Consider the following 20,298-nt stretch of genomic DNA (forward strand, 5'->3'; position numbering starts at 1 on the left):
GAGTTATCATAGGTCCCTTGGTGGCCTCCCTCACTTACACAGTCCCCTTCTTACACAGTCACTCAGTTTTTGAGGACAACCTGCTGTGCCATATTCTTTACATTTCTTGATGATTGACTCTACTCCAAGGGATATTCAGTAACTTGGAAATTTTTGTGTATCCATCTCCTGACTTGTGTTTTTCAATAACCTTTCCGTGGAGTTGCTTGGAGTGTTCTTTTGTCTTAGTGATGTAGCTTTTGCCAGGATACTGACTCGCTAGCAGTTGGACCTTCTCTGTATTTTTACGACAATCAACTGAAACACCTTGACCGCAGACAGGTCTCCAAGAACAGATCACAAGATAACTAATTTTGTGACTTCTAAAACCGATTGGCTTCAGCAGTGATGAGTTCTGTGTCATATTAAAGGCGGGAGGGTGTATACTTAGGCAATCAATTAATTGTGTTTTATATTTGTAACTAATTTAGAAGATTTTGTAGAGATCTGTTTTCACTTAGACAGAAAAGAGTCTTTTTCTGTTGATCAGTGTCAAGAAGGCCAAATTGTATCCACTGTGACTCAATGGTGTAAAACAATCAAACATGAAAACCTTCGGGGCGGGGGGAGGCGTAAATACTTTTTATAGTCGTTGTATGTTCCATTTGAATCTACAATGTAATCCTCAGATAACATTGTTTGTTTGATACTTTATAAATGGTTCCAATTACCAAACACGAGGAAATCTGCAGGTGCTGGAATTTCAAGCAACACACATAAAAGTTGCTGGTGAATGCAGGCCAAGCAGGTCAGGACGAAGGGTCTCGGCCCAAAATGTCAACTGTACCTCTTCCTAGAGATGCTGCCTGGCCTGCTGCATTCACCAGCAACTTTTATGTGTGTTGCTCCAATTACTTAATTGGGTAGCTGTACCATAATTTTGATTTATTTTGTGTTAACCATATTATAACAGCAGGTGTTACAAAATTAAATACAAAGGCAAATCCGGCTTTTTTTTAAAATTACTCCCATATTCTGGTCTAAAAACTCTTTTCCTGGCCCTCATATTCATCTTCCATATAAGCGAATACTTTGTGATGTCGTTCCTAAATTTGTCTTCATATGTTGCAATGGCATACTTAAAAGCATTGTTTTGAGGTTCTTTTTGCAACTAAAGATTATTTACTTGAATAAGTTCCCCTTTGTACCTTACCTTTTCAAGTCTCAGGGCCTTTTAGGTATCAAATTATACTTAACTCTCTTTTGACACCAGTGAATCAGTCTCTGTACTCTTGAGGCTTGATTATAAAATCTAATCTGGGGCACCATACTGTTTCAGTATGATCTCTGATTTGTCTGTAACTTGGCAACTTATGTATTTTATTGCTGCTTCACATAATTTGAACTAATGAGATAGGAGTGAATGAAGATCCCTAGAACTCATTCACTTTCCCTTTGGCAATTAGTATGGCACTGACATTACATTGGCTTCAGATTTGTGCTCACAAGCTACTCACAGCCTATGAGGCCATTGGTCAAAATTCATTCCTATTAAATGTAAGATGAAAGACTTTTCACTTTTTAATTACAGCTTTCATGGTCTCAAGAAGTTCCACAGCCTATGGCAACTAACTTTAATGAGAAATATCAACACTGTTGTAATGTAGAAAATATGACATTATGTCCATCGAGTTTATGTCCATCATAAACATTAATGGGATTATGACAAGTAAATTCTGACCAGTTATATTGGGAATTATTCCTCTTTCCCGAATACCTGCATAAAAAAAACAATGGCAGTGGTGTGTGCAGCTAGGGTGAGATGGTGTGGAAAAGGTGGAGAAAGTGTGGATCAACGGTGAGCGCATTTGGGGCAGGAAGTGGAAAATAGGTAGCAGGAAAGCAGACCCCCACCCAACAATCATTAACGCTATCGTATACAGACTGTGTTTAATGCTCCCCAGCAGCAGCTGAATTTCAATTCCTGCTCATGCAACTACACCAGTAGACAATTTTTAATAACCCATGTGAACAGCAACATCTCATCATGTACAATGCAGGTGCATTAGTTCAGATGTGTTTTTATATCATCTTAATTCCCTCATAAAGTGCAATGTCTCCTGTTTGATTTTCAAAGATTTAAGATGAATGGAAATGTTTTAAAATGTTTGTAGCAGTACTATAAAATTGTGGAATATATAACCGTTCCAGTGGTTCATTTGTTCCTCTGTCATAAGCTCAGGTTTCCAGTATTAATCCAAACACTAGAGCTCAAAAATTTTAGCTGCTGTCCTGTTCAGTACTAAGAGGGTGCAAATCTGGTGAAGGAGAAGATGTTCAGTTCTGAGAAAGATGCAGTCTTTTGAAGGAAATGTGAACATGCTGGAAGCTACTAAATATTGCTTAGTAGTATTTTGATTAAGGACTGGGCATTTATCCCTGTTTTTCGAGCAACTCTTTGAAGCAAATTTTAAAAAGGATTGTATAACCATTACATTACAATTTGTTGGAAGTTGCTGTGGGAATATTGGCTCTTAATCTCCTATTGCAAGACTTAAAATGCATTACATTGGATGCTTAGTGCTTTGGGACATTATGGGATTGTTAAATGTGCTATGTAAATAAATGCAAATATGTGGTGCCACAGCAAATAAGACACATTGAAAGCATTGGGTGGGTGAAGTGCTCATGAATTAGAACCATACCATAGAACCATAGAAACTAGAGCACAGAAACAGGCCTTCTGGCCCTTCTTGGCTGTGCCGAACCATTTTCTGCCTAGTCCCACTGACCTGCACACGGACCATATCCCTCCATACACCTCCCATCCATGTATCTGTCCAATTTATTCTTAAATGTTAAAAAAGAACCCGCATTTACCACCTCATCTGGCAGTTCATTCCATACTCCCACCACTCTCTGTGTGAAGAAGCCCCCCCTAATGTTCCCTTTAAACTTTTCCCCCCTCACCCTTAACCCATGTCCTCTGGTTTTTTTCTCCCCTTGCCTCAGTGGAAAAAGCCTGCTTGCATTCACTCTATCTATACCCATCATAATTTTATATACCTCTATCAAATCTCCCCTCATTCTTCTACGCTCCAGGGAATAAAGTCCTAACCTATTCAACCTTTCTCTGTAACTGAGTTTCTCAAGTCCCGGCAACATCCTTGTAAACCTTCTCTGCACTCTTTCAACCTTATTTATATCCTTCCTGTAATTTGGTGACCAAAACTGAACACAATACTCCAGATTCGGCCTCACCAATGCCTTATACAACCTCATCATAACATTCCAGCTCTTATACTCAATACTTCAATTAATAAAGGCCAATGTACCAAAAGCTCTCTTTACGACCCTATCTACCTGTGACGCCACTTTTAGGGAATTTTGTATCTGTATTCCCAGATCCCTCTGTTCCACTGCACTCCTCAGTGCCTTACCATTAACCCTGTATGTTCTACGTTGGTTTGTCCTTCCAATGTGCAATACCTCACACTTGTCAGTATTAAACTCCATCTGCCATTTTTCAGCCCATTTTTCCAGCTGGTCCAAGTCCCTCTGCAGGCTCTGAAAACCTTCCTCACTGTCTACTACACCTCCAATCTTTGTATCATCAGCAAACTTGCTGATCCAATTTACCACATTATCATCCAGATCATTGATATAGATGACAAGTAACAATAGACCCAGCACTGATCCCTGTGGCACACCACTAGTCACAGGCCTCCACTCAGAGAAGCAATTCTCTACCACCACTCTCTGGCTTCTTCCTTCGAGCCAATGTCTAATCCAATTTACCACCTCTCCATGTATACCTAGCGACTGAATTTTCCTAACTAACCTCCCATGCGGGACCTTGTCAAAGGCCTTAAGTCCATGTAGACAATATCCACTGCCTTCCCTTCATCCACTTTCCTGGTAACCTCCTCGAAAAACTCCAACAGATTGGTCAAACATGACCTACCACGCACAAAGCCATGTTGACTCTCCCTAATAAGCCCCTGTCTATCCAAATGCTTGTAGATTCTGTCTCTTAGTACTCCCTCCAATAACTTACTTACTACTGACGTTAAACTCACCGGCCTACAATTTCCCGGATTACTTTTCGATCCTTTTTTAAACAACGGAACAACATAAGCCACTCTCCAATCCTCCGGCACTTCACCTGTAGACAGCGACATTTTAAATATTTCTGCCAGGGCCCCCGCAATTTCAACACTAGTCTCCTTCAAGGTCCGAGGGAACACTCTGTCAGGTCCCGGGGATTTATCCACTTTAATTTTCCTCAAGACAGCAAGCACCTTCTCCTTTTCAATCTGTACAGTTTCCATGGTCTCACTACTTGATTCCCTCAATTCCATAGATTTCATGCCAGCTTCCTTAGTAAATACAGACGCAAAAAACCTATTTAAGATCTCCCCCATTTCCTTTGGTTCCACACAAAGCCGACCACTCTGATCTTCAAGAGGACCAATTTTATCCCTTACAATCCTTTTGCTCTTAATATACTTGTAGAAGCTCTTTGGATTATCCTTCACTTTGACTGCCAAGGCAACCTCATGTCTTCTTTTAGCCCTTCTGATTTCTTTCTTAAGTATTTTCTTGCACTTCTTATACTCCTCAAGCACCTGATTTACCCCCTGTTTCCTATACATTTCATACAACTCCCTCTTCTTCTTTATCAGAGTTGCAATATCCCTTGAGAACCAAGGTTCCTTATTCCTATTCAATTTGCCTTTAATCCTGACAGGAACATACAAACTCTGCACTCTCAAAATTTCCCCTTTGAAGGCTTCCCACCTACCAATCACATCTTTGCCAGAGAACAACCTGTCCCAACCCACGCTTTTTAGATCCTTTCTCATTTCTTCAAATTTGGCCTTCTTCCAGTTCAGAACCTCAACCCTAGGACCAGATTTATCCTTGTCCATGATCAAATTGAAACTAATGGTGTTATGATCACTGGAACCAAAGTGCTCCCCTCCACAGACTTCTGTCACTTGCCCTAATTCGTTTCCTAACAGGAGATCCAATATTGCATCCCCTCTAGTTGGTCCCTCTATATATTGATTTAGAAAACTTTCCTGAACACATTTTACAAACTCTAAACCATCTAGACCCCTAACAGTATGGGAGTCCCAATCAATGTATGGAAAATTAAAATCCCCTACCACCACAACTTTATGTTTCCTGCAGTTGCCTGCTATCTCTCTGCAGATTTGCTCTTCCAAGTCTCGTTGACTACTGGGTGGTCTGTAATACAATCCCACTAATGTGGCCATACCTTTCCTGTTTCTCAGCTCCACCCATAAGGACTCAGTAGACAAGCTCTCTAATCTGTCCTGCCTGAGCACTGCTGTAATATTTTCCCTAACAAGCAATGCTACTCCCCCACCTTTCATTCCTCTGCCTCGATCACATCTGAAACATCGGGACCCTGGAATATTAAGCTGCCAGTCCTGCCCCTCCTGTAGCCAAGTTTCACTAATTGCTACAACATCATAATTCCACGTGCCAATCCACGCCCTCAACTCATCCGCCTTCCCCGCAATACTCCTAGCATTGAAATATATACACCTCAGAAGATTTTTACCACCACTCACAACCTTTCTATCAGCGGATTTGCTTAAACTTTCAACATCATTTATTTTCACCCCAGCCACACTGTCAGCTCTGGCACTCTGGTTCCCATGCCCCTGCAAATCTAGTTTAAAGCCTCCCCAACAGCACTAACAAACCTCCCTGAAAGGATATTGGTCCCCCTGTGGTTCAAGTGTAACCCGTCTCTCTTGTACAGGTCCCACCTGCCCCAGAAGAGATCCCAATGATCCTGAAATCTGAAACCCTGCCCCCTACACCAGTTCCTCAGCCACTTGTTCCTCCTCCAGAGCATTGGTATTCATTGGTATGTTTGAAATTCATTGCTATAATTTGACAAAAAAAAGAAATATTGGAGGTAGAGCTAACAGGTTGACAGATATGAAGATACCATGTTTTACAGCAAGGGTTGTTAAAACTGCTAATGATGAGGTTGATATAAACATTGAGGGTAGAACTGGAAGGGAAAATTAGAGCAGAAATTCAAAAGATAAGAAAATAATATTTGGCAATATCTATTGTTTGCCAGGCCAATGCAAGTGAAATAAAGGGCACATGTGCTGGACCCAGGCCAGATCCTCTGAAAGTCACCATAAACAACCCAAAAATTCATTTTCTTTTGGGTATATGCTGTAAATCCAAATAACACAAAAGAATCAGTGAAAGACCACAATCAATAGGATGGGCAAACAGCAATGTTCAAAAGACAATGAACTTCAATAAATAAGCAATAAATATTGAGAACATGAGATGAAGAATCCTTCAAAGTGAGTTTATAGGTTGCAGGAATAGTTCAGTAATGGCAGACATCCCACCCTGCAAAAACTCATTTCAGGGAGGTACCACCACCATTTCAGGGAGGTAGCACCCTCACCACCACCTCCCCCCCCGCTCGTCGACCTCCAAGGGTGTATGTAATACTTTGTTTAATGATTTTGTCTAATCTGTAAACCAAGCTGGGTATATGCAGCAAATGTGACATTAAAATATGTACTTATATTATATTATCATGTTTATTCTATTACAATGTTAAGCAAGTCTGTAGGGAGTTTGGCCTCATCACGTAGGACATCAATAGCGTAGCTCCTTAGCAGCTAGCCAGCTAGTTTAAATAACGTTAGCTATGCTGTAATGACACCTGTTAAACTCACCTCAACATGTCTTTTACATTTTAACCCACCATGGGCAATAGAAAAGTCACTGTTGCAAACAGTGCAGCGAGCAACACTGTCATTATTTTTGAGGTCGAGTGTAAAGCCCGCCCACAGAGAAAACTGATAGGTCTACTTAGCAGGGGTCCCCAACATTTTTTGCACCGCAGACCGGTTTAATATTGACAATATGCTTGCGGACCGGCCGACCGGGGCGGTGGGGGGGGTGTTAATCACGACCAGAATATAGGTGATAAGTCAATAGCATCATAACATTTTAAGTAACATTTGGATATTAAACACACAGCGCATATTTTCCCCGTATGAACATATAAAATCATTGCAACACACCAATATCGCTGAATCAGTGCGAGCCCTGGACTTGTTTTCCTGCAACAAGACGGTCCCATCGAGGGGTGATGGGAGACAGCCATACTCGAAGGGGGATCCTTATGTCCAGTCTATTCCGAAATTTAGTTTTCATTGCATTCATTGCAGAAAACTCCGCTTCGCAGCAATATGATGTTGGAAATGGAAGCAACGTTTTTAATGCTTCCGTGGCTATCTCAGGATACTTAGCCTTGACTTTGATCCAGAATGCCGTTAGAGATGTTATATCAAACATACTTTTCAGCCCGCCGTCATTTACAAGCTCGAGGAGTTGATCTTTTTCCCACGCTGACATGGATGACGCATGCGTAATGACCTCGCTAGCATTCAAGTTCAACAGTGGGTGACAGGGAATGAGGAAAGGTGCAAATGACTCGTATCATTTCATATCGCCATATCATAGTGTTTCCTCACGGCCCGGTGGTTGGGGACCACTCTTAGCACGAAGAGAGACCAATCAGGATGCTCACTCTCCCTCTCCCTCTCAAAAAAATCTATTTCTGGGATATTGTATATAATTTCTGGGCATCAGGGAGCCACTATCGATATGCGGGAGATTCCCGGATCTTCCGGGAGAGGTGGGATGTCTGTGATGGGGCGAATGAAGTTATCCCCTCAGGTTCAAGAGCCTGATGGTTAAGGGATAATAAATGTTCCTGAACCTGATGATGTGGGTCCTGAGGCTCCTGTACCTTTTTCCTGATGGCAGCAATTAGAAGAGAGCATGGGCTGGATGGTGAGGGTTCTTGATGATGGATGCTGATTTCCTGTGTCAGAGCTCTGTATAGATGTGCTCAATGGTGGGGAGTGCTTAACCCGTGATGGACTGGGCTGTATCTGTCATAAGCGGGGGCGCTGGGAGCAGACCCAAGTGCAAGACACAGACACTGAAGTACTAGGAATAGGATTTGACTAGAGAGCCAGGACAAGAACACAGACTTGGACTAGGAATTGGCTAGGCAAGCAGGACCAGAACAAGGAACTGGGAAATAGGAGCCTGGGCTTGGACTCTGAGCCGGAGACTGGACAAGGACCCAGAATCTGGGTCTTGACTCAGGCTTGGACCCCGGAACTAGGCGAGGACATGACGTGGCTACAGGACTGCACATGGCTTGGGTACTCCAAGCCGAGGACATGACAAGGCTTGGGCTCGGACTCCGAGCCGAGGACATGTCGAGGCCTTGGGAGACAGGACTAGGTGAGGCTACAGGACAGAACGAGAGACTCCTGGGCAAGACGAGGCACATGGACAGGACGACGGAGCTCCTGGACCGGACGAGGGAACTCCCGGACAGGACGAGGCACATGGACAGGACGAGAACACGAAGCCTTGACTTGGTACTCAGGAATAGCCAAGCCTTGGACTTGGGACGACTGGAACCTCGGAACCTTGGACTTGGGACAACAGGAACGCAGAATACAGAGCCTTGGTCTTGGGGAGGACAGGAACACAGAGCCTAGGTCTAGAGCATGGGAACATGGAGCTTTGGACTTGAGAGACAGGAACACAGAGACATGGAAAACAGAACTGGGACTCCTCCTTGGGAACAGGACTTGGAGCCGGGGCTTTACACAGAATGCTGAACATGACGAGACAGTTTCCAATGCTAGGTAGCGGCAAGCAGCCGTACCTACCTAACGAAGGCGTGGACACAGAGGCAGTACCAACTCAATGATAGACAGTTCCTTATCTTGACACAGCAAGGCTCCAGTCTCGCTCCAGTGGTTGATCTTGACAAGGGTGCAGGCAAGGCTCCAGACACAGGTTGCAGGCAAAGGCTTCAGAAGGAAGGGGAAGAGAAGGGAACAGTCCAGCCTCAGGGTAATGGCAAAGACAGCCTGGCTTATCCAACGGAGGCAAGGACAGGAAGGGACAGATCCAACCGCGGGGTAATGGCAAAGATGGCCTGACTTACCCCATGGAGGCGAGGACGGGATACTGATGAGGCAAACCAGCAAACCGCACTTCTTCTTCTTTTTCTTGTGTTGTTTTATGGTGGTTGGCAAACCAGCTTTTTGGTGCATTACCACCACCTGCTAGATTGGAGTGTGGATTGTTGGATAAACAGGAGAAGGGAAAAGAATTGCATTCCCTATATTCTATATAATAAACCTGAGTCTTTCAGATACTTATGATATGGATTTGTATTTCTCTTGAATTCCCACTTAAAATGTCTTCTATACCCACATCAGTTTTTTTGTTTATCTTAAGCGCTCCTATCATCTTCACTCTTTCTTTTTGATACTTCTTACATTTTAACAATACATGTTCAACTGTTTCTGGTTGATTACAGTATTCACACAACCCAGTTGGATGTTTCCTTATTTTGTGTAATGTGTAATTAAGATTAGTGTGTCCAATTCTCAAACGACTGATGATCACTTCTGTCTTTCTATATCCACTTGACAATCTTTTGTATCTGACCAGCAACCACACTCGATCTCAGGGCCACTTATATTCCCAGCCCCAAGACGAGCATCAGGTGCCTATGATTAAGCCTAACTGAAACAAGGGACAGCCAGAATACCTGGAGTCCGGAGTCCACGGACCAGACCGTGAGCCAGAACACGGACTTCACGGACCGGACCATAACAGTATCCACTACTTTTTGTAGAGTTTTCTGTTCAAGGGCATTGGTGTATCCATATCAGGTTGTGGTGCAACCAGTCAATATACTCTGTCCCGCACATCTACAGAAGTTTGTCAAAGATTTTGATGTCATGCCAAATCTTCACAAATTCTAAGAAAGTAAAGGCACTGCTGTACTTTCTTCATAATTGCACTTTCATGCTGGACCCAGGACAGACCCTCTGAAATGATAACACCAAGGAATTTAAAGTTACTGACCCTCTCCATCTCTGATCCCCGATGAGGACTAGCTTATAGACTTCCGGTTTCCTCCTCCTGAAGCCAATCAGCTCCTTGGTCTTGCTGACATTGAGTGAGAGGTTGTCTTTGTGGCACCAACCAGCCAGATTTCCAGTCTCCCTCCTATATGCTGATTCATCACCACCTTTGATTCTGCCCGCAACAGTGGTGCTGTCATCAAATTTAAATATGGCATTGGAGCTGTGCTTAGCCTCATAGTCATGAGTATAAAGCAAGTAGAGCAAGAGGCTAAGCACACAGCTTTGTGGTGCACCTGTGCTAACGGAGATTGTGGAAGAGATTTTGTTGCTAATGCAAACTGATGGGGTTTGTAAGTGAGGAAATATCGGATCCAGTAGACAAGGAGATATTGAACCCAAGGTCTTGAAGCTTATTGATTAGATCTGAGGGGATGATAGTGCTAAATGCAGAGCTGTAGTTGATAAAGAGCATCCTGATATATGCATTTTTGCTGTCCAGATGTTCCAGGGTTGAGTGAAGAGCCAATGAAATGGCATCTGCTGTAGACCATGTGTGATGGATAGCTAATTAAAGTGGATCCAGGTTGCTTCTCAGGCAGGAGTTGATATGTTTCAACACCACCCTCTCAAAGTACTTCATCGCAGTGGATGTAAGTGCTGCTGGACGATATTCAATGAGGCAAGTTACCACGTTCTTCTTAGGTACTGGTATAATAGAAGCCCGCTTGAAACAGGTGGGTGCCTCGGACTGCCGAAGCGAGAGGTTAAAGATCTCAGTGAGCTCTCCAGCCACTTGATCAGCCAGGAACCCCATATGGGCCAGATGCTTTCTATGGGTTCACCCTCCTGAAGAATGCTCTCATGTTGGCTTCACAGACTGAAATCACAGGGTCATTAGGGGTTATGAGAGTTTGAGAAGGTTCCTCCACGTTTTGACAGTCAAAGTGAACATGGAAAGCATTGAACTCATCTGGGAGCAAAGCCTTGTTCAAAGTACATTTATCATACAATTTATACAACCTTGAGATTCGCCTCCTATCAAGCAGCCTCAAAACAAAGAAACCCAAAAAAAAATTATAAAAAGACCATCAGTCACCCAATATGCAGAGGAAAAAAAACACATCATGCTCATGGATTTGTGAAACGAAAATCATGTCTGACGAATCTCAGAATTTTTTGAGGATGTAACTAGTAGAGTGGATAGGGGAGAACCAGTGGATGTGGTATATTTGGATTTTCAAAAGGCTTTTGACAAGGTCCCACACAGGAGATTAGTGTGCAAACTTAAAGCACACGGTATTGGGGGTAAGGTATTGATGTGGATGGAGAATTGGTTAGCAGACAGGAAGCAGAGTGGGAATAAACGGGACCTTTTCAGAATGGCAGGCAGTGACTAGTGGGGTACCGCAAGGCTCAGTGCTGGGACCCCGGTTGTTTACAATATATATTAATGACTTGGATGAGGGAATTAAATGCAGCATCTCCAAGTTTGCGGATGACACGAAGCTGGGCGGCAGTGTTAGCTGTGAGGAGGATGCTAAGAGGATGCAGGGTGACTTGGATAGGTTAGGTGAGTGGGCAAATTCATGGCAGATGCAATTTAATGTGGATAAATGTGAGGATATCCACTTTGGTGGCAAGAACAGGAAAACAGATTATTATCTGAATGGTGGCCAATTAGGAAAAGGGGAGGTGCAACGAGACCTGGGTGTCATTATACACCAGTCATTGAAAGTGGGCATGCAGGTACAGCAGGCGGTGAAAAAGGCGAATGGTATGCTGGCATTCATAGCAAGAGGATTCGAGTACAGGAGCAGGGAGGTACTACTGCAGTTGTACAAGGCCTTGGTGAGACCACACCTAGAGTATTGTGTGCAGTTTTGGTCCCCTAATCTGAGGAAAGACATTCTTGCCATAGAGGGAGTACAAAGAAGGTTCACCAGATTGATTCCTGGAATGGCAGGACTTTCATATGATGAAAGACTGGATCGACTAGGCTTGTACTCTCTGGAATTTAGAAGATTGAGGGGGGATCTGATTGAAACGTATAAAATTCTAAAGGGATTGGACAGGCTAGATGCAGGAAGATTGTTCCTGATGTTGGGGAAATCCAGAACGAGGGGTCACAATTTGAGGATAAAGGGGAAGCCTTTTAGGACCGAGATGAGGAAAAACTTCTTCACACAGAGAGTGGTGAATCTGTGGAATTCTCTGCCACAGGAAACAGTTGAGGCCAGTCCTTTGGCTATATTTAAGAGCGAGTTAGATAAGGCCCTTGTGGCTAAAGGGATCAGGGGGTATGGAGAGAAGGCAGGTATAGGGTTCTGAGTTGGATGATCAGCCATGATCATTCTGAATGGCGGTGCAGGCTCGAAGGGCCGAATGGCCTACTCCTGCACCTATTTTCGATGTTTCTATAAAAGAAAGTCAAAAAATAAAAGAACCCACATAAAAAAGAAAACAGTTGAACACCCAATGTACAGAGAGAAAAAAAAAACAAGCAAATAGCGTTCTGAACTGAAGTCTGCCTGTGTCACTAGGTTTCACTTTGTAATAGCATTCACACCCTGCCACAGATGTCGAGTATCCTTCAGTGATTCAAGCTTGGTCCAGAATTGCCAACTGCACATGAGGGGGTTTTCCAGATATCATACCTGAACCCCTTGTACCTCACTTGGTCACCAGGACTGAATGCCACTGATCTGGCCCTCAGCAAATTGCGGATCTCATGGCTTATCCAGGGCTTCTGGATGGTAAAGACTCTGAATGATTTTGTGGGGACACAGTCATCTACAACTGTTTCATATCAAGGCTCTGACACTGTGGTGTGTTCATTCAGATCCCTTGAGTCCTTGAACACAGCCCAGTTTACCAACTTGAAGCAATCCCATAGGCACATCCCTGCCTTCTGGACTTGTCTCTGGAGCCTTAGTCTTTAGCCTCTGCATGTATGCAAGGAGGAGAGGACAGCCAAGTGATCAGATTTCGCAAACTGTGGTCTAGGCATGGAACGATGGTGTTCCTAATAGTACTACAGCCGTGATCAAGTGTGTTGAGAGCCCTGGTGCTGCTGGTTATATACCGATGATAATTGAGCAGAGATTTCTTCAACCAAGCCTAAGTGAAGTCCCTGACAGTGATTTGATATGCAAAGGGGTGAGCTGTTTCTTGTTTGGTGAAGGCAGCATTTAATGTCTGATTAATGTCAGCTTTTGGCGGTATGTAAACTGCGGTCAGGATCACAGAGGAGAACTCTCTTGGTACACGTTCAGCCCCCACAACTATATTCACATTTTACTGTCTCATTTTCTAAATTTACTGTTAAATTTTCTAAATTTATTGAAGTAGGATATCTATGCGTCATGTCAAATCAAAAGAAAAGTTCCAAACCTTGTCAATAATTTACTAAAAATTAAAAACCAAACTTGTGAGGCTGAAAAAGTATTCATCCTCTTTGTAATTTCTATGATAATTTCCTTCAAATGATTCGAATAGCTCAGTTTATTATCAGAGAAAGTATACAGTTTACAACCTAAAATGCCTGTCTTCGCAGACCTCCATGAAAAACAGAAAAAACCCAAAAGAATGAACAACAGAAAAACATTAGAACCCAAAACCCCTTCTCCCCTATGCAAGCAGCATCATCAATGCATCAACCTCAGGTGCAAATACTGTATATTACCTTACCAACTCACCCAATTCGTTGATGTGGAAAATTGGAGGATCACTTGTTTTCAATGAATTCATAAGAATAAATAGCCCCTCTCTCTTTAAGGTCCAATGGTATGTTAAATTTTCTACAGACCAAACCAAAATAATGACAAAGGATCATTGAAGATGAGTCAGGATAATGATTATAGAGAAGCAGAAATCTGGGAAGGATACAAAACCATTTCAAAGACATTGAACATCCCTCGATGCTCTGTGCAGTCCATCGTCTAACAGTTTAAAAGAAATGAAATCACAGCCGCACTACCTAGCTCAGGCCACCCTTTGAAACTTAGTCTCTGGAGGAGATTAGCATTTAAAAGTGAGGCTCCCTTGACACCAACAGTCTCTCTGAGTGAGCTGCAGAAGTCAATGACTGTAACTGGAGATGAAGTTCATGGCTCCAAAATCACTGAAGTCTTGAACAAGAAGTATACTTATGGAAGAGTGGCAAGAAAGAAGGCATGGCAAAAAAAAAAGCATATCCTTGCCCGTAAAGACTTTGCAAAGCATCACTTAGAAGATACTGTAAAGACGTAGAAGAAGGTCTTGTGGTCAGATAATACTGAAGTGGAATTTTTTGGCCTCAACACTAAGTGGTACGTGTGGCGTAAGTCTAATATTACGCATTAGCCAGGTAACAACTTCCCTGTTTTAGAGTATGGTGGAAGTAACATCATGCTATGGGGATGCTTTTCAGCAGCAGGGACTCAAAATCTGTTTAGGATTGATGGCAAAATGAGTGTTGCTAAATACAAAGACATCCTGGATAAAAGCCTGCTAGCATCTGGCAGAAAGCTTAAACTGTGGAGGAAGTTCATCTTTCAGCAGCATAACAACCCAAAGCACATTGCCTGAGCAACCATGGAGTGGTTCCAAATGAAGAAAATTGATGTCCAGTCAAGAGGCCTGACCTTAACCCGATCGAACATTTCTGGCAAAACCTCAAGATTGCCGTCCTCTGCCGCTCCCCAACTAACCTGGCACAGCTAGAGCAAGTTTGCAAGGAGGAATGGGGACATCTTGCTCCATCACGTTGTGCAAAGCTAATAGAGACTTATCCAAAAAGGCTACTGGCTGTAACAGCTGTGATAGATGGTTACAAAGGTAGATGAATACTTTTGAACTGCTGACATTTCAATTTTTGACTTTTTAGTTTTCCATGCTTTACAATTTTTCATATTTTTGGGGCTGTACTGTGGGGAAAAAAGAGCACATGATTCACAAATAAAACCTCAGTTAAATTGATCAAAATCCCTGGTTATAATACTCATTTATATGAACAAGGGGTTGAGGGGGTGTGAGTACTTTTAAAAGGCACTGTAAATCAAAGACGTAGCTCATAAATCATAACCCAATGTGCACAAGTCAAGGAATTACTGTAAACATTTAAATTAAATTCATTAAATTGGAATTTAATTAATATTAAAATAAAAGTCACATGAATTTGAAATGGAGATCTATCAAAAATGTAAATTTGGTACAGTTGCTTCACTTACCTTTCCAAACTGTTGAGAGTTTTAAGTTAAAGCTTGAACTGTTACTGCCTAAAATCAGTACAATGGCCTGGATATCCTGAATAACTGTATAGGACAATTTTGTGAAAGCTAGGACATCAGAGCAGATTTAAGTCAGCTAAACAATAATGCAAATTATTTCCTGTTGGCTCTTCTACCTCTTACAGTGTAGAGAAACAGTATATTTTATAACATGTATAATATTACTTTTATAACATTGAAGAAAGCAACAAAGATAATTAGGATATAAAGAAAGGTAGCTATCATTTAAATGAGTTGACTCTCATTGAAGAATGAGAAAACAAACAGTAACTATGATTTTTATGTTGTGGATAATGTTCAATTACTTCTGATCAGAAATTGTGATTTTCGCTGTGCCTGAATTTTTATGAGCAACTGCATTCCATGAGAGACGTATCCATTGCCAAGCAACTCTTTTCTCAGCACCTTTAACAATAATCCTTTCATACTTCTCGCTCAGTTTTGGCTTGGTTGATTAAAAATGTCTGTAACAGATTTGTTTGAGCAATATACTTGTGGAAATTGTGGTCTGTAAGTTAAATGGCTACGTAAAGAAACCTCGCAGGTTCAATGGCATTCGTGTGATGGATTCCTTAATTGCTCCAAATCTGTGGTAAGCCTGGGATTTAGACGTACTGAAAATTCCTATTTTCTGGAACCCTTGGAATTTCGTGGTCGACTGGCAGACTTTCTGTGCCATTGGGCTTTATTAATTTCTCAACCTACTTCTGATGCATTTCTTTCTTTAAAATTTCACATAATAGTTTTAAAAAATTAAATGAACCACTTGAAATTAACAGAATTTCAAGAACAGGGCACTGAGTTTAAAAGGAATGTGGGAAGTAGGATCCCATTAAACAATTCTTCCTCTTTTTTTCACTCTGTAGATTAAGGTTTTCTGTTTTCCTGTTTCTTCAGAGAAGTGTTTGTATTTGTTTTATAGTCCCTTTTAAATAAAATTTAATTTTTTGAAATTATAAATTAGATGAAGCAATATGATTTCCCATATTGTTTCAAGGAGAAATTGTTGAAGTGAAAATTTCTGTGTGATTCTCCTTCCAATTTTGTTGTCCAAGAGAAAACATGGCAGCAGGCTGATCGACTCTTCCACTGAATGTCATTGATCTGTTTTGTTTTGTAATGTGGAATGAGACATCACAATCTGTCTCATTATGACATTGCAGGATATTCTCTAAACTGGATGAATCTCAGATGAATATCAAGGTTGTATAATTTATACATACTTTGAACTTTGTACTGCCTCAATGTACTGTTGTAATGAATTCAGCTGTATGAACAATATGCACGGGAAGTTTTCAGTGTAACTTCGTGCATATTTGTTTGGGTCGCAAATCTGTGTGGTAAAAATAGCAGTATAACCTTACTACCAATGACCAGAAAATGTCACTCATGTAATGCCTGATTACATAAGGACTCCCTATTAAAATTATTCTTATTTTCTTCTGTGCAGAGCTGTCAGCAGAGAGTCTAACCTCCAGAAACTTAAGATGGTTTCCACTGTGCTCTCTCGGCAAATAACTTGCATATTGCAACAGAATCTGAAGTTTTCTCTGCCCCGTGAGTATTTTCTCCAAGAAATTATGTGGAATGTACAAAATGTTATCCTTTTAGTCTCTACATGAAGATGCTTACCTCATTGCTGTGAGAACTCTCTCAGCCATTCATTCTTCCAGTGCATTATGCTTCATCATGAATGACAGAGCAGGGAAACTATACAGAAAGACGCTCGGAAAAAGATCAGGGCATAAAATCAATTCTTTAAGGGTAAGCGGTTGGGTCCTTTCGCCTTTTGTAGGTTGCTAAGCAGCAGAAGGAAATAGAAGCTCTGTCACCTTACTCTATTCACAATACAGCTTCTAAAAATGCCAAAGAATCTAGTAACAAATACGTGGATCTGCAGTTTGTTTCTAAGTACAGATTAGCACCCGATCTTCACATAATGAAATCTTGAGTAGATGCTTCACAGACCCAGTTATTAGTTCTGAAGTCTTCAGTTAATAAAGAATTACTTTAATTGTGTAGCACCTTCATGAGGTGACTCACTTGCCAGAGTGCCTGTTCTAAGCAGACACTGAGCCAAGAGAGAGGTTTGAATAAGCAAATAAAGTTGATGGCAGAAGACAGACTTAAAGTGAAGGAGTAAGTTGAAGGAATTTTGAGGAATTCCCAAAAAAAATGGGCTAGTGGAGTTTTAAAACATTGATAATCTGTATGAAGTGCAAGTTCAGATAAATGGACTATTTAGTATTAAATTAAGTATTGTTACACTTCTGGTGGTTTAAATTATACATTTCTTCTATTTACCAATTGTTGTGCTATCCTGCAGGAGATATTAAATCATAGCCCATTTTCTTGTCCTTCTCATATAGGCCTTTGGCACATTAGAATAACTTGAAATACATGAAATTTGTGGTTTTGTTGGCAGCAGTACAGTGCAAAGACATAAAATTACTTTAAGTAACAAAATAACTAGTACAAGAAAGGGATTAACAAGGTAATCGTTATTGGTTCATGGGCCATTCAGAAATCAGATGATGGACAGGATGAAGCTCTTCCTCCTTAGGGCGAGCTGAAACAACTAACACCTATTGGTCAACTGACAACCTATCCCAGGCTGACTTACATTGATTGGCCATTTCAATAGTTGTGCTTTGGAATGTACTGTTGAGTTTTGAGATTTTTGTAGTTGTGTGTTTTACTGAATAAGGGTTTATTTCATATTCCCATTTTATTCTGATTCCTGGCTCTGGCCCTTATCAGTCCTTATAGACAAGTGAACACAACAAATTGGCGATGAGGTGCTGATGCGGAGATGCATCCTAGAATGTGCTGGAACACATCATCAGTGCTGTAACCTGGGGTCATCAGGTGTTTCAGGTTCTTCAACATCAGATACCTTCACCCAGGTGACCCAGCCAGGGTTGATCAGGCCCCGGCTTTTGTCTCAGCAGCATTGGTCCACGGGTCACACCTCTTGATCCATAGCCATCTGGAGACTTGCTGACTTGTGGACTTCAGGCCCTGACGCTGCAGACATTTGCAAATAGCTCCTGGCCTAACAGGAACAAAACCCTGATATAATTCTACAAAACTGTCACTCAAAAATGTCAGTGTTTGATCACCTGGAAGCATGATTCCACTGTGGTTGAACAAAACCATGTCATTGCAGTTTCCAATAGCCCAGACATCATCTCTCAGCAGGTCCCCAAGTGGCCAAACACGGCTTGTTGGAACTGTGATGCGAGGCACTATGCAAGAAACTGCCAATACAAGAAACACATTTGCAGCAGATGCTAATGCCAAAGGAAAGATTTTTGCTGTCCTTCAATATCGTCTAGGCTAGTGAAACACAAGGACAAAAAGTTTCAAAATCCATCTAAATCTACAAGGAGTTTAATGGTCATGTTGAAAGTTGACTTTGCCCCCAGGATACGGTACGTCAACGTATTTATCAACAATCAATTGGTCAAGCTATAACACAATATGGTATCACACATGACCATTATCTCCACATGCACGTAGCGAACACTTGGGCACCCACCAGTCAAATTAACTCATCACTCTGCCTGCATTGCAACTGGTGAAACCTTCCTGCTGGTTGGTGAACTGCACCGCATGGTTAGGCTGAATGGTAACCGAGTCAATGGTGTGTGTTACCTAACAGACCAGCCACATCTGAATGTCTTTAACATTGACTAAATGGACAAACTTGATCATTGGAAGATCCCTCTGGATGAGGTCTGTAAGAAGACGTTGGCCATTCAAATCATGTTAGTCAATGCCATAGCACCATCATACCACCATACAACAAAAACTGCAACAGTGCTGTGGAGAAGTGTTTCAAGAAGGCTTTGTTTGGTGCACAAAACTGCAGTGGAGATTATCATTGTGATCTCCGTCCAGACGCAAAGCCAGTCTTCTGTCCCAACAGACCGGTACCATACACTGCTTAACCAATTATGGAGCAAGAACTAGATCACCTGCAACAAGCTGGTGTGATCAATGCTATCAATTACTGACATTAGGAAACTTCAATATTCATTATCAAGAAAGCCAACAGTACAGTGAGGTTGTGTGCAGACTTCTCAACTAGTCTCAGTGCAACTCTGGAGACATACCAGTACTCATCACCAGTAGCAGCAGATCTCTTTGCAAAATTGAATGGTGGTGTCTACTGCGCGAATTTGGACTTGGCTGCAGCTTATCCCCAGGTAGAAGTGGCAGAAAATTCATTGGAGTTTCTCACCATGACAACACATAAGAGGTTGTTTTCCTTCCTATGTCTGCCTTTTGGGTAGGCGGCTGTTTCAATTTTCTACCAGTTTATGGACCCCATGCAGAATGGTATAAACGATGGGCACAAATTGGATAGAAGTATGCCAATGCCTAGACAATGTTTTGAACAAACTACAAGACTTTGGATTATGACTTCATTCAAAAAAATGCAGCCTCCTGATATCTTCAATCAAGTATCTGGAATTCATCACAGATGAGTATGGTCATCGTTGAGATCCCGAAAGCATCACTGCAATCTTAAAGGAGCATCCACCATCAGATATCAGCACTTTACAGTCATTTCCGAGCATGATCAGTCATTATTCAGCATTTCTCTTAACAATGCACTGGCAAAGGGGGCCACTCAATGCCCTGCTTAACGAGGGTGCACATAGAAATGATCCAAAACAATGCCAAGAAGCTTTTGATCAGGCGAAGAATATGCTATCATCTGACCTTCTCTTGATGCATTTTAACCAAGGGTTGGGAATCATCATCACAACAGATGTGTCCAACTATGGCGTGGGAGCTGTCATATCCTGTATCTTCCCTGATGGTTCTGAAAAAGCCGTCATGCGTGCAGCCAGATTATTGACCGTAGCAGAAAGGAACTATGGACAAATCAAGAAGGAAGCCTTTGGAATCATCTTTACTGAATCAGAATTAGCATTAGTTGAGAATCTCAACACATTTCTGCTGAAATTACATTGCCTCCTGGCCTCAAAGGAAGTCTCCAGCTGAAGCACTTTTGAGTACAATGTTGTCACAGCATCTAATATCCAAGTCAG

The 20,298-nt window shown here is 41.9% G+C and overlaps 1 protein-coding gene across 2 annotated transcripts in view; it reads left to right on the forward strand.

Moving 5' to 3' along the window:
* abat (4-aminobutyrate aminotransferase) overlaps positions 1-20,298 on the forward strand; it is a 183,531-nt gene that overhangs the window by 36,291 nt on the left and 126,942 nt on the right. For both annotated transcript variants that reach the window (XM_063059014.1, XM_063059013.1), the window contains exon 2: positions 16,686-16,792. In XM_063059014.1, the coding sequence (XP_062915084.1) occupies positions 16,723-16,792 (70 nt within the window). In that variant the 5' untranslated portion in view covers positions 16,686-16,722. The remainder of the gene's footprint in view (positions 1-16,685; positions 16,793-20,298) is intronic.

The sequence above is a fragment of the Mobula hypostoma genome, chromosome 9, assembly GCF_963921235.1.
Source record: "Mobula hypostoma chromosome 9, sMobHyp1.1, whole genome shotgun sequence".
Lineage (NCBI taxonomy): Eukaryota > Metazoa > Chordata > Chondrichthyes > Myliobatiformes > Myliobatidae > Mobula > Mobula hypostoma.